The sequence below is a fragment of the Astyanax mexicanus genome, chromosome 23 (assembly GCF_023375975.1).
Source record: "Astyanax mexicanus isolate ESR-SI-001 chromosome 23, AstMex3_surface, whole genome shotgun sequence".
NCBI classification, from domain to species: Eukaryota; Metazoa; Chordata; class Actinopteri; order Characiformes; family Acestrorhamphidae; genus Astyanax; species Astyanax mexicanus.
In genome coordinates, this window is record NC_064430.1 from 3,898,948 (window position 1) to 3,913,019 (window position 14,072).

Genomic DNA, 14,072 nt, shown 5'->3' on the forward strand with positions numbered 1-14,072 from the left:
TATATATATATTTCTATCAACACAATGTATGATTTAAAGCATATTTCTTAATAATATTTTATATAACTACAGAGAAAGTATATTTAATGTGTATTTTCGTAAAGTATATTCAATATTCTATTGAAAATGCACTTTTAGTATTCTTTACCTAATTTAAACATACTTTAAATGCTCTTAAGTACTTAAATATACTTCCTTTTCACAAGAAATGGCCCAGATACATTTTTAAGAGGTATTTTTCCAGATTTTCCATGACTAGTTCGACTCCCTCTACAGGAAACTGTACTGTATAACTGTATAGGACTTTTATGGCGGTTCTCTGTGATCCGATCTGGTTCTGCTGGTCTCAGTCAGGTCCAGTTAGTGCTGTTCCTCGCAGTGGGGAAGCGGGAGAATGGAGGGAGGGTGGAGGAATGATAGAAGAGAGAGTGAAACAGTTACATTTTTGCAGGATGTGAGTTTTATTGGGAGCAGGCCGCTCTACATCTGGTCCGGTGTAGTTCATCCGTTTAAAAATTTGTCAGCCATTGACCTCGGCCGGCTCCTCACCGGGGTTCTGACGGAGGTTTCTAACCCAAATATGGATCCCATCAGACTAACAGAGATCAGGTTCCCCTCTGAAACCGCAATAACTCAGGCAGAACAGAGGAAATACAGCAAAATAGAGTCTTGTGTTAGAGAAGTGCCTCTACAGGCCGCTATGAAACTGGAGCGCTTGTATTTATGTGGTTGTAGGGACTAAAAACTTCGATGAGGATGGAAAATGCGAAATTTAGAGAATTTAAGGAATGTATAGATGAATAAAACTTGGAATCAGCCCATTTTATTATTTTTTAAACACAAATGAACTACACCACCAAGTTTGACCCCTACTTCTGCCATCAAAATCACAGTATTGATTTTTAATTTTTAGTTTAGATGTAAAAATTGGTGTCAGAAGTGGTTCACTTTGTGTTGTGTTTAAACCCAGCTCACTAGATAGCAGTGATGTACTCGTCATTTGATCTCACTGTTGTAATTGGATAAAAAGCAATTTTTTCTTTTACTGTTACAGATTTTAAAAATATGGTAGTGTTTTTGTATATGCCTTGAAAAAAAAAGAAAAAAAATATATATATATATTTATGGGTTTCTTTGATTTCACCAAATTGAAAACCTCTGGAATATAATCAAGAATCAAGAAGATGGATGATTACAAGCCATCAAACCACCAAACTGAACTGCTGGAATTTTTGCACCAGGAGTAAAGCAGCATAAAGTTATCCAAAAGCAGTGTGTAAGACTGGTGGAGGAGAACATGCTGCCAAGATGCATGAAAAAAACTGTGATTAAAAACCACCAGTGTTATTACACCAAATATTGATTGATTTCTGAACTCGTAAAACCTGAATATGAACTTGTTTTGTTCTTTGCATTATTTGAGGTCTGAAAGCTCTGCATCTTTTTTTTTTTTAGTTTTTTATTTCAGCCATTTCTCATTTTCTGCAAATAAATGCTCAAAATGACAATATTTCTCTTTGGAATTTGCGAGAAATGTTGTTTAGAGTTTATAGAATAAAAAAAAACAATGTTAATTTTACTCTAACATAAAACTTTAAATAGTAAAATCAGAGAAACTGTTATAAAGTATGTGTGTAAGTGTGTTAGTGAGTGAGAGGGGATCATTTCCGTGCGTTACAGTAAAAGATCAGGCCGTTATCTCTCAAAGTTATCGACACAATAGACCCAGAGCCAGGGGGTGACCGTTATCCCTTGCTGTTGGCTCATGTCAGATAGAGGATGAGTGTGTAAATCCCTCCGTGAGGGACGGAGATGGAGCGAAGGAGTGCTGTCCTTGAGAGCTGCCTTTTCACCTACATACAGTAAATGACCTCATACAAGCATTAGTCTTGTCTGGTCATTGAAAATGGGCTCAGATGACTCAAAGCCAGTCATGGAGGGCAAAGATCAAACGCTCCATCATGAGCTCCACACAACGTCTCTGTAATGCACTGTGTGTTAATGTCGGGTTATGATGTCTGGATGGGTAATACAGTACAGTATTGAGACACTGTCGATAGTTTCTGCTTCATAAATGCTCAGGTTTATTACAGCAGGTCTGCAGCAAAAACTGCAGAAAATCTCTTAATATTTCATTTCTAAACAGAATTAATCGAAAAAAAATGTGAAATATATATTTTTTTTCTCCCATAAGAAGGATAAGGAAAAACAAACATTCATTTTCTATTGAAAAAAAGTTTGTACCATAGTATGTCTGCTATAGATCTTCATTAGAAACATATATATATATATATATATATATATATATATATATATATAAATGTATATGTCTAACGACGCACATAAAGGGATGAAGATATTAATATGACAGAAAAATATACCCTACCTATACCCTGCTCTGGCTTATGCTAGAATGTGCTAGAAATAATACTGAATTCTAATAAAATGAGCAAAAGAAAAAAAAATGTTTTTCTCTTTCCAGTAGACAGCAGATGCTGGACAACAGATGCTGGACAGATGTTGAATTTTATTTGAAAATGAAAATTGGGGTAAAATCAAAACTTTTTGTTGACCTGACATAAATTGACTACATATTAACTCCAGTGTTGGGTAGGTGTGGCCTTTTGGGTGGAAATGTGAACATCAGTTTTTTTTTTTTTTTAAATTTGAAGACCGTTGTTGAATTTTGGGTAGACATTAAGCTCCCAGGTTGAACTGAATGTTAGTTGAACTTTAGTCGACAACAAAAAAGTCAATGTTGGAGAAAGATCAACCTCCAGTGTTGGACAGATGTGGCCTTTTGGGTGGAAATCAGTCAGATACCTGTCTAAAACCAACAATATTATGTAGACATTAAGCTCTGAGATTGAACTGAAAGTTAGTTTAACCTTTTTGACAGCAAAAAAAATTCAGTGTTGGCTTAATATTAACATATCAACCTCCAACATTGGACAGATGTTAAATTCTGGTTGGAAGTCAATGTCAGATATCTGTCAAAAACCCAGATTGAGTAGAAGTTTAGTTTAATTTAAACAGATTTGGACAAATTTTGGTTAGAAATCAAAGTTGGATATCTGTTAAATGCAGTAATAATAAAAAAATTGCACTGTTATTAAACTGTTAAATAATGGCTGGAAATTAAAGTCAGATATCTGTCAAATAACAACATTGGGGTTACATCAGCCTCCAATGCTAAATAGATGTTTTTTTTTTTTCCGGAAATTAAAATCGCAGTTTGAATTGAATTTAGTTGATTTCAACTTTTTTGGCAAGCAAAAATTCCATGTTGGCTTAACGTCAACTGTCATCAACCTCCAACAATGTTCTGTAAACATCTGTAAAAAAACATAATAATTGGATTGATATCTAACTCCCAGTATGAAATAAAAGTTTAGTTAAATATGACACTGGATGAGAACTCACATGGACTCACACGAGAAGCCAATGATGCGTGATTATAAAATTCAGGTTTTTTTTTTACAATCACAGTGCGATTTGTCACTTTGCTACATTGTGATTATCATGTCATTGCTTTATATAAAATTAAAAATGTGTAGGCCTACATCACGCACAATTTTCTTGATTTTGACCCAATAGTGACCCTGGAAAGTGGTGAAAAATATCAGTTTCTCCCAAATTTCAAAATACAAATATTGTCATTCAGAGCATTTATTTGCAGAAAATGAGAAATGACTGAAATAACAAAAAAGACAAAAAAAGATGCAGAGCTTTCAGGCCTCAAATAATGCAAAAAAAACAACAAAAACAAGCTCATATTCATAAAGTTTTAAGAGTTCAGAAATTAATATTTGGTGGAATAACTCTGGTTTTCAATCACAGGTCATTCATGCATCTTGGCATCATGTTCTCCTCCACCAGTCTTACACACTGCTTTTGGATAACTTTATGCTTCTCACTCCTGGTGCAAAAACTCAAGCAGTTCAGCTTGGTTTGATGGCTTGTAAATTTGAAAGATGTGTTTATTACTTCAAAGGAACACATTTAAGCTATTAATGAACACATATATAATCTTTAAAAAAAACTTTTACTGTGGTAACAGGGTCCCTGGAAAATGGTGGAAAATCTCAGTTTGAGTTCAGATTGGGCATAAAGCTCTAATATAAGATAAACATTGACTTTTGGGCTAACATTGGATTTTTGTGTTACTAATGCATTAATATAAATGTTCATGGAGCTCAGTTGGAAGACTATGGTACTTGTGATTCAAGTCTTCAAAACTAGAACATCCAGATTCACAAAATATATAGAGTATTTATTTATATAACCCACTTGAAGACATATATCACGTATACAGTAGGTGCTGCCTGGATATTATCTCTGGATCTCTGGATATCTTTTTTCTTAACCCCTAAAAACGTCCATAACTACTGTATCAGTTTCATATAAGTTACCCAATTATATACAATAGGTCCTGTAATAATGCAGCTTATACTACAGGATAATAAGTCTGGGGTGTAACCCATAGAATGCAGGCTTTATATTACAGTGATATAATAGGATATACATTGCATTTTTTTTTTTTTACTATATCCCTTTGTATTAAATAAGTACTGTATGAAGACTGTATGAACACACACACACACACACACACACACACACACACACACACTGCTGCACAGTGATTTCTGAATGGCAGGCAGGAAGTTGCTAACAGAGCTGAGGAGGGTGAGGTCGGAGCTTTTTGCCCGCAGTAGGAGAAGAGCGACGGTGTCTGTCGGGGTTTCACAGGTTTAAGTATTAACACTACACCAGCCCTGGGGCAGCCTGGGTAATATGAGCTGTCATGATCCACACAGCTATTACAGCTTACACTCACACTCTGTCACTCTGCCTCTCTCTCTCGCTCGCTCGCTCGCTCTCTCGTTCTCTCGTTCTCTCTCTCTCCTACACACACTCACACTACACTCTCGCTCCACTATGATCCTGAGCCCAATTTAAACCCAATATTTAATATATACTCTATATATACAGCTCTAGAAAAAAAATGGACTTTAGTTTCTGAATCAGTTTCTCGGATTTTGCTATTTATAGCTAAAAGTTTGAGTAAAATTAACATCCTTGTTTTATTCTATAAACTACAGACAACATTTCTCCCAAATTCCAAATAAAAATGTTGTTATTTAGAGCATTTATTTGTAGAAAATGAGAAATAGCTGAAATAACAAAAAAAATATATATTCATAAAGTTTTAAGACTTCAGAAATCAATATTTGGTGGAATAACCCTGTTTTTTAATCACAGGTTTTAATCATGCATCTTGGCATCATGTTCTCCTCCACCAGTCTTACACACTGCTTTTGGATAACTTTATGCTGCTTTACTCCTGGTGCAAAGATTCAAGCAGTTCAGTTTGGTGGTTTGATGGCTTGTGATCATCCATCTTCCTCTTGATTATATTCCAGAGGTTTTTTATTTGGTAAAATCAAAGAAACTAAAATAATTTTTTAATTGGTCTCTTATTTTTTCCAGAACTGTATATTATGTGTTCTGAAATGCTGAAATGTGTTCCTTCAAAGTAATGACATATACCAGTCCTGTTTAAAAATTTTAACAAACCTTTTCAAACCTTAAAAAAAAAACACTTTTTTGTGGTAATTTCCTCCTCTGCAGTACCTGCTCCTAAACCCATACATCAACCCAGTGCACCTCCCAAAATACCCACCAACCAAAATACCCACCAACCTACCAACTTGGCATTTTTTTTATTTAAACAAATTGTGAAGTCAACTGAATTCTGGGGTTTAGTTTATAGTTTCAAAACTATGAAAGAACACATATGCAATTATGAAGTAAACAATAAAGTGTTAAAAATATGTTTTATATTTGTATATTTTGTGTATGTTTTTTATATTTTCCTTTGATGACAGATTTGCCCACTCTTACTTCATGAGGTAGAACCTGGAATGGTTCTCCAACTGAGTTAAGTGGAGTTATGTGTCATAACTAAGTTTTGGGAGTGATCCACGCCCTCACTCCTCCCACTTCCATCCCTATTTATACCGTCACTTCCTCTCTATCTACTCATTGAACAAACCTCGCACCCACCTCCTCCTCCATCTTCCTCCTTCTTTAATTTTATTCTCTTATCGTGTTTCTCTTCATGAGAGGGGGGGCTTCGGCTTCACGCTTTACAGCGAAGCTGCCCCGAACTCCATCCCAAATACTCTGAGTTCGCTCCCCCCTCTTTCTTCTTCTCTGCCCAATCAAGGGCGTGGGTCGATACTAGCAAAAGGAGTTCTAGAGGTGCTGGGTTCTTGATATCTGTTTTTCTTTCACTCTGTGCTCCAAACTCTTACAATGTATAAAAACAGTCTACACTCTATAAAACAATGCAAATAAAGAACATATATTAATGAGAATGTGTATCTGGTATGATAGATAGATAGATAGATAGATAGATAGATAGATAGATAGATAGATAGATAGATAGATAGATAGATAGATAGATAGATAGATAGATAGATAGATGGATAGATAGATAGACAGAGTATCAGTCAAAAAGTATCTACATTGTATATTCATATTGATGACATCAAAACTATGGAACACGTGTGCAATTATGAATTAAAGAATAAAGTGTTAAAAATGTTCAATATTTTATATGCTTTTATATTTTCCTTTGATGACAGATTTGTAAGAAAACAATCTATAATGTAGAAAATAATGCAATTAATAAACAATTATTAATGTGTGTCCAAACTACTGTAGATAGATAGATAGATAGATAGATAGATAGATAGATAGATAGATAGATAGATAGATAGATAGATAGATCTAGAACTTTTCCTTCACTCTGTGCTCTACTTTTATAGTCTACTACCTAAGTACATATGTAGAAAATAATACCAATAAAGAATATTTTTTAATAAGAATGTGTGTACAAACTTTTGACTGTTACTTTATATAGACAGACAGACATATATGTTGTGTAAAACATTGTGTAGGCTCTTTTTCAGCCCTTTCTTTGGTGCACAAAACTCCACGTTCCACTCAGGTGTGTAATAGTTTGAATACATTTTATTTTTATTATAAGTACAGATCAGTAGTTACAAAACAAAGCATCTGCCATGAGGGTACAGCGAACAAATAAAATTGTACAGCTCACAAGACAGTTCAGAGTTCAGAGTTGTGGAATGCTCGAATAGCTCAGCTCAGTAAGACCCGGGTTCGATACTCGCTGTGGATCTCCGATTGGCCAATGCTTGCTCGTTTATAAATACCCGAATGCTCTTAAACTCATCTCTTCCTCATCTATCAGTTTCCTCCACTTGTTTTACACTAGACACCTTTTTTACTTTATGGAGTAAAGACTGCAAAAACTAATCGTAAAGGATTTGCACTGATATTTAGCTAAGAAACAAAAAAGACACCATACTGATATCTGAATGATCTGAACTCCAATGGATTGGATTTGGGTTCTCTCTCTCCGCTTCGCAGCTGCTGTGGTAATAATGACTAATATACACGGTTATTAATATTATTATTATTTCATCATGGTGAAAATACAATATTGTCTTTTATTTTTTCCGTTTTTTCGTCATTGTTGTTCTTGTTTTTTTTTTCTTCTTCTTCTTCTCAAAGCAACGCAGATCTTGAGATCTTGATCTTTACTAGTGAGATCGGTCTGCCTGAAGGGACCGGAGTACGGGTCCACGAAGAGTTCACAAAGTAACGGAGAGAAACAATTCACAATGTCAAGGGACGCACAAACACACACATACTGTACACACACACACACACACACACACACACACATACACACACACACACACCTTCATTTTAGTTTAGTTTAGTTAGCTGTGTACCGTATAGACTGGATTTTTCCATTAGACTATCACAGTGCAAAATACGAGTTGGGAAGAGGGGGGATCAATAGTCTCAGGTCAGTAGCCTCTCTCTCTATTGGCTCTTTCGCTCACGAGAGAGGCGTGGTTATTATATATATATATATACTGTATATACTGTATATACTGTATGGGCGTACGCTTTGCTGTTTGCCGCAGCAACATGAGAAGATTGTCAGTCTTTTTCTTTTTTCTTTTTTTTTATGCTATCTTTACTTTACAATGTCGAAAGGCAAAAAAGTACAGTACTACAAAAAAAGAAACAAATCCAATCTAAGGCCTACAATCTAAAACAGCTAGCTTCGTAGATGCAATAACGCATGACTGGATCTAAGGCTAGACAATAGTTGTGTTTCTTGTTCTCGTAACGTTTCGTTTTTTTTCTTTTTTTTCAGCGTTTTTAACAAGTAAATACATCAAACCATTTCAGTAGTCAGGAACACTTTGCAACATTGATGACTGGTTGGTGGCAGTATATTACAAATAGATAGGTCTTCTCAGCACCTCCTCCAGACACCTCCAGAAAGGAAGGAGGAGGAAGAAGAGGAAGTAGAAGAAGAAGTAGAAGGTCTGAGATAGATGAGAAAGTTCTGCACTTCTTCCTTGTACTGGAGTTCAAGGTTTTTCAGTTTTTCTCTCTTTTTTTTTTTTACAGTTTTTTTGTTTGTTTTTTTACATTTTTCATCATCTGTGCATCATCATCATCATCATCATCAACAAGTCCCGTTCTCCACCAGAGCTTGGGTTGCTGGGGTTTCTGGGATTATGAGTTTTTGGGAACATCATCATTTTAGATCTCAGATCTCAGATGCAAGAGTTTAGTGCTACAGTTCGTTCAATCAATCCTTCTGTTTTTATTTTATTTATTTATTTATTTATTTATTTATTTATTTATTTATTTGTTTTCTTGTTCCCCAGAGATGATCAGCAAAGTTGGCTCTGAAAGTCTGAAAGTTTTTTTTTTGTTCTTGGAAAAAGGAAAAAAGAGAAACAAGGGAAGCAAAACAAGGCTAGAACTTAGTAGAATAGAAATTATTAGAGCTGTGACTTCTGTAGAGTCTAGAGTCAGGTCCTGGAGGAAGGGGAGGAAATAAAATAGTAATAATAATATTAATAACAAAATAAAAATAATCACAGTCCACCATTGCTTCCCTTTTGTAAAAAGTCGCTTTTTCCTGCTTTTCGAAAAAAAAAAAAAAAAAAAAGAAAGCAAGCACTGCATCATGCAACTCAATGCTTTTGAGAAGATGTATTTTTTGCAAGTTCCAAAAATCTCAATCTCGATTTTTCGAAAAGAAAAAAAAAAAGCAACTTGGTCCGAAAGCTTTAAACTCATGGAGACATGGAGATATGGTCCATTGGGGACTGTCACAGGAGTCACATTCATGTTCTTGTCACTTACGCTTGCGTGGGCAGTGAGGAACGTGGAGAAATCCGTTAAATCCGCAAAAATTCCATGAGAATTCCAGGGAAGAAAGTTCGTAAAAGTGAAAGCGTGGCTGGAAACTTAAAAACTTGAAAGTTTTGGTTTGAGGAATGTGTCGCTCCTGGGAGTGAAGTTTTTCTGACAATTTCCAAGCCGAAGAAAAAGGAAGATAAAAGGAAGATAAAAGGAAAAAAAAACGAAGAAGGTACATCAGCTAGCTACACAATCGGAGAACTGAACAGGAAACAGGAACAGGAAACGAAGTGGAAAACTTGGGAACTTTATCCATGTTTCCATTCTTTTTCATCCTGTTGATCATCCTTTACTGAACTTTAATGCCTCTATGTCTTTTTTATTGTCCTCCAAGGCATCGCATCTTTTGCATCTTTCGCATCTCTCGCATCTTTCTCATCACTTATCGTATTTCTTTCTCATATTTCTCATAGGGAAATGGTGTTCATCCATTCGTCATTCGTCCTTCACAACTTTTTTTTTTTTTACTTTATTTTCATCTTTTTGTCCTGAACTTATTTTCATCTTGAAAAGTCCTGAAACTTTAGACTATATTTATATTTATTTGAATATGAATATGAATATATAAAAAACACAATGTCTATTCATTGTCAAACACTAACACATCGTCGATGTATGAACGTCTTCGCTGTCCATCTTCCATCTTCTCTACTTATTCGCCTTTATCTTTATCTTATATTATCATCATGATCATCATTATCGCCATGGTCATCATCTTCATCATCGTCATCCTCATCCTCATCCCCCTCCTCTTGCTCTTGAGTCCAGCTGCTGAGTGAGTCCAGCCTCAGAAGGGGTACGTTGGGGCGGGGCGGGGTCGGGATGGGGGGGTTAGTCTCTGATTAGCGGGGCGTCCTGCATCTCAGAGTCAGTAAGGTTATGCTCAGAGGCCAGAGCAGAGCCGAACCTCCGGGAAGCTTCGTCCTCCGCCCACAGATGAACTACGGTTGAAAGAACAAACGCAAATTAACACCAAGGCCCGCTCTCGCGCACTCTCACACTGATACACACTCACTACACACTGACACTCACAATATTAACAGGGGTTGGACAATGAAACTGAAACACCTGTCATTTTAGTGTGGGAGGTTTCATGGCTAAATTGGAGCAGTCTGGTGTTCAATCTTCATTAATTGCACATTGCACCAGTAAGAGCAGAGTGTGAAGGTTCAATTAGCAGGGTAAGAGCACAGTTCTGCTCTAAATATTGCAATGCACACAATATTATGGGTGACATACCAGAGTTCAAAAGAGGACAAATTGTTGGTGCACGTCTTGCTGGAGCATCTGTGACCAAGACAGCAAGTCTTTGTGATGCATCAAGAGCCACGATATCCAGGGTAATGTCAGCATACCACCAAGAAGGACCAACCACATCCAACAGGATTAACTGTGGACGCTGTAAGAGGAAGCTGTCTGAAAGACAGCAGAATTCAATGTGCACCTCAACTCTCCTGTTTCCACCAGAACTGTCCGTCACCACAATAAATTATTGTGCTCTAAAACCAGGTGTTTCAGTTTCATTGTCCAAACCCTGTACTTTACAGCTCTGGAAAAAAAAAAACAAGAAGAGACCATTTATAAATGAGGAGTTTCTTTGATTTTCTTTGATCAAATTGAAAACCTCTGGAATATAATCAAGAGGAAGACGGATGATCACGAGCCATCAAACCAAACTGAACTGCTTGAATTTTTATCCAAAAAGTTATCCAAAAGCAGTGTGTAAGACTGGTGGAGGAGAACATGATGCCAACATGCATGTCTAAAACTGTGATTAAAAAAAACAGGGTTATTCCACCAAATATTGATTTCTGAACTCTTAAAACTTAATGAATATAAACTTGTTTTCTTTGCATTTCACATTTTCAAATTTGCAAATAAATATTCTAAATGAGAATATTTTTATTTGGAATTTGGGAGAAATGTGGTCTGTAGTTTATAGAATAAAACACAATGTTGGTTATAAATAGCAAATTCAGAAAAAAAAACTGATTCAGAAACTGAAGTGCTCTCTTCATTTTTTCCAGAGTTATATATATAGTATTGGGACACCTGCTGATTTATTTATTTATTTTTTTTTTAAAAGGTAATACTTCCTATTATTCCTGTATTCATAATGCCTTACATAGTATAGCACACATATAATACCTTATAATGACCTTATAATGTTTGTTTGTTTCCAATTACTTTTATTTTGTTCCTATTAATGTATTAATTTTTTGGTTATATTACCAAGCCCTGCCTTCTCTCCAACTCCCCAAAGTAGTTCCACTGTTCCACAAGGTCAGAAATATGGGGGAGGGCAGTGTTTCCCCCACAGTAAGATATCTAAGTCCATGAGGTGTCCAATCATATCTACTAATGGTTGGTTTGTTTGAGGGTTATCACTCCAAGCCAGTGGATGCTACCTTCTTTTTGAACTTTGGTAGACTGGAAGACTATCGAATTAAACAAGAAGAATCAGGTGAGTTCTTGCTTTCTTTGGAAACTAAACCAACTACTAGTCAAACCTGCAGTTTATGGCTAAACGCCTTGTAATTAATATGAAATTTGGTGTTTTTGGACAATCTGAATCACCAACAGCTATGAACATCATTTTGGACACATCTAACATCTTCATTTTGATACCATTGGTACTTTCATGGTCTGTCATAGGAAGGGCAATGTTTTAACCATAGTGAGATAGCTAAGTCCATGAGGTGGAGGAATCTGAAGAGTTTTTGCTGCGTTTAAAACCAAACCGTAGCCAAACCAGCCATTTTTTGTGGTTATGAATGAACAACTCCTAGCTTAATACTTTTGTTTTACTTTCTTTTGATGCCTCTATGTCTTTTTTATTGTCCTCCAAGGCATCGCATCTCTTGCATCTTTCGCATCTCTCGCATCTTTCTCATCACTTATCGTATTTCTTTCTCGTATTTCTCATAGGGAAATGGTGTTCATCCATTGGTCATTTGTCCTTCACAACTTTTATTTTTTTTACTTTATTTTCATCTTATTGTCCTGAACTTATTTTCATCTTGAAAAGTCCTGAAACTTTAGACTATATTTATATTTATATGAGTATGAATATATAAAAAACACAATGTCTATTCATTGTCAAACACTAACACATCGTTGATGTATGAACGTCTTCATAAGTTAAAAGCCCTGGTTAACTTATGAAATTAGTCTTTTTTATGTTTGCTTTTTCTCAATTACGAATTACCAACAGCTTTGTGTGCATCCTTTTGGACACATCTAACATCTTCATTTTGATGCCATTGGTCTTTCATGGTCTGTCATATGGGGGAGGCAGTTCCAATCACATCTATGAATTGCTGGTTTAGATTAAGGCTATCACTCCAAGCCAGTGAACTTTGGTCTTTAAAGAATGTCTACTTAAATAACTTAAACAAAATTATTCAGTTGAGTTCCTGCTTGGTTGGAAACCAAACAATAGCCAAACCAGCCATTTTTGGCCAAACATCCTGGATTACATATCATTTTGGACACATTTAACATCCTAATGTTGATACTATTGGTACTTTAATGGTCTGCCATATGGGGGAGCGCAGTGTTTTCCCTGTATTGAGTTACCTAAGATAATGAGGTGTCCAATCATATATTATAATGGCTGGTTTGGTTGAAGGCTTTCACTCCAAGCCAGTGGATTCCACCTATATCTATATATATATATAAGTCCATAAGTTGTCCAATCATATCCATGCAAGAATGTTTGACTTTAATTTAATTTTCTAACTTTTTGAAGACCACATAATTAAACAGTACGAGCCAAAAAGTAGCCAAAACAGCCATTTGTGGCTAAATGCCCTGATTTCATTAGAAATTTGTTGTTTTTTTCTCAATTATGAACCACCAACAGCTCTGTTTGCATCCTTTTGGACACATCTAACATCTTCATTTTGATAACCCAGCATCTATCATCTCAGAATCACTTAATTCACACTTGTCTCCGTCCAAATTGCTTTTACATTATTGGTAGGACTGACGGCACATTTGAAAGGTAGTGTATATAAGAAATAATACTTATATTTCAGTCTACACAGTCGTGACAAGCAGCAATTATACTAACAAAGGCATTCTGGTGTCTGCTTCAGACCCAGCCCGGCTCAGTGCTGCACTGCTTCTACAAAAGCCTGTATTGTCTTTCGTCTGCGCAGACGTCCACAGCAGCAGCGGCGGCAGCGGCGCATCCTTCACCTGCCAGTCGCAGCCACTCCTGATTAGAGCTGTAAAGAAGCCGAATGGTGTTTATCACCAATTGTCATAAAGATTCATGCGCGCCGCAACAGACGCATTACTTAAGTGTTACCAAAATGTGCGTACACTGATGACAATGGAGAAACACTGCTTGTGTGACTGTAATGGCACAAGACAAACACAAATCCATCATCGTGACACGGCAAAGTCACAATGAATTATTAAGTGTCTTCCTCAGCTCATGTTACTGCTAATGTGGAAGGGGATGAATGCGCTCGTTGCTTCGGAATGATTCCAATATTACGAATCAGCCTCAAATATATGTAATATATAAGTTTTACCGAGCTGATCGCAGCCGATCAATTTCAAAATTAATGAAATTAATGAAAGTAGAGCCACATTTGATAAAGAGGATTCATGCATATATGATGTAATTCTAGTTTAAAAAAGTATGCATGCAAAGGGCCCTACGAAATCTATGAAATCTGTTTTTTTTTTTCTTTTTTTTTTTTTTGCAAGTTTTTTAAGGTGAACTACACTGCAGC

General features: G+C 36.0%; 1 protein-coding gene across 6 annotated transcripts in view; it reads right to left on the bottom strand.

Moving 5' to 3' along the window:
• Positions 1-14,072, bottom strand: part of znf536 (zinc finger protein 536) — a 429,900-nt gene that overhangs the window by 32,303 nt on the left and 383,525 nt on the right. The window contains exon 8 of one of the 6 annotated variants that reach the window (XM_015605220.3): positions 7,019-10,265. The exons of the other annotated variants lie outside the window; for them this stretch is intronic. Coding sequence (XP_015460706.3) covers positions 10,156-10,265 — 110 coding nt within the window. The 3' untranslated portion in view covers positions 7,019-10,155. Of the gene's footprint in view, positions 1-7,018; positions 10,266-14,072 lie in introns of those variants that run through there. 6 annotated transcript variants of the gene reach the window in all.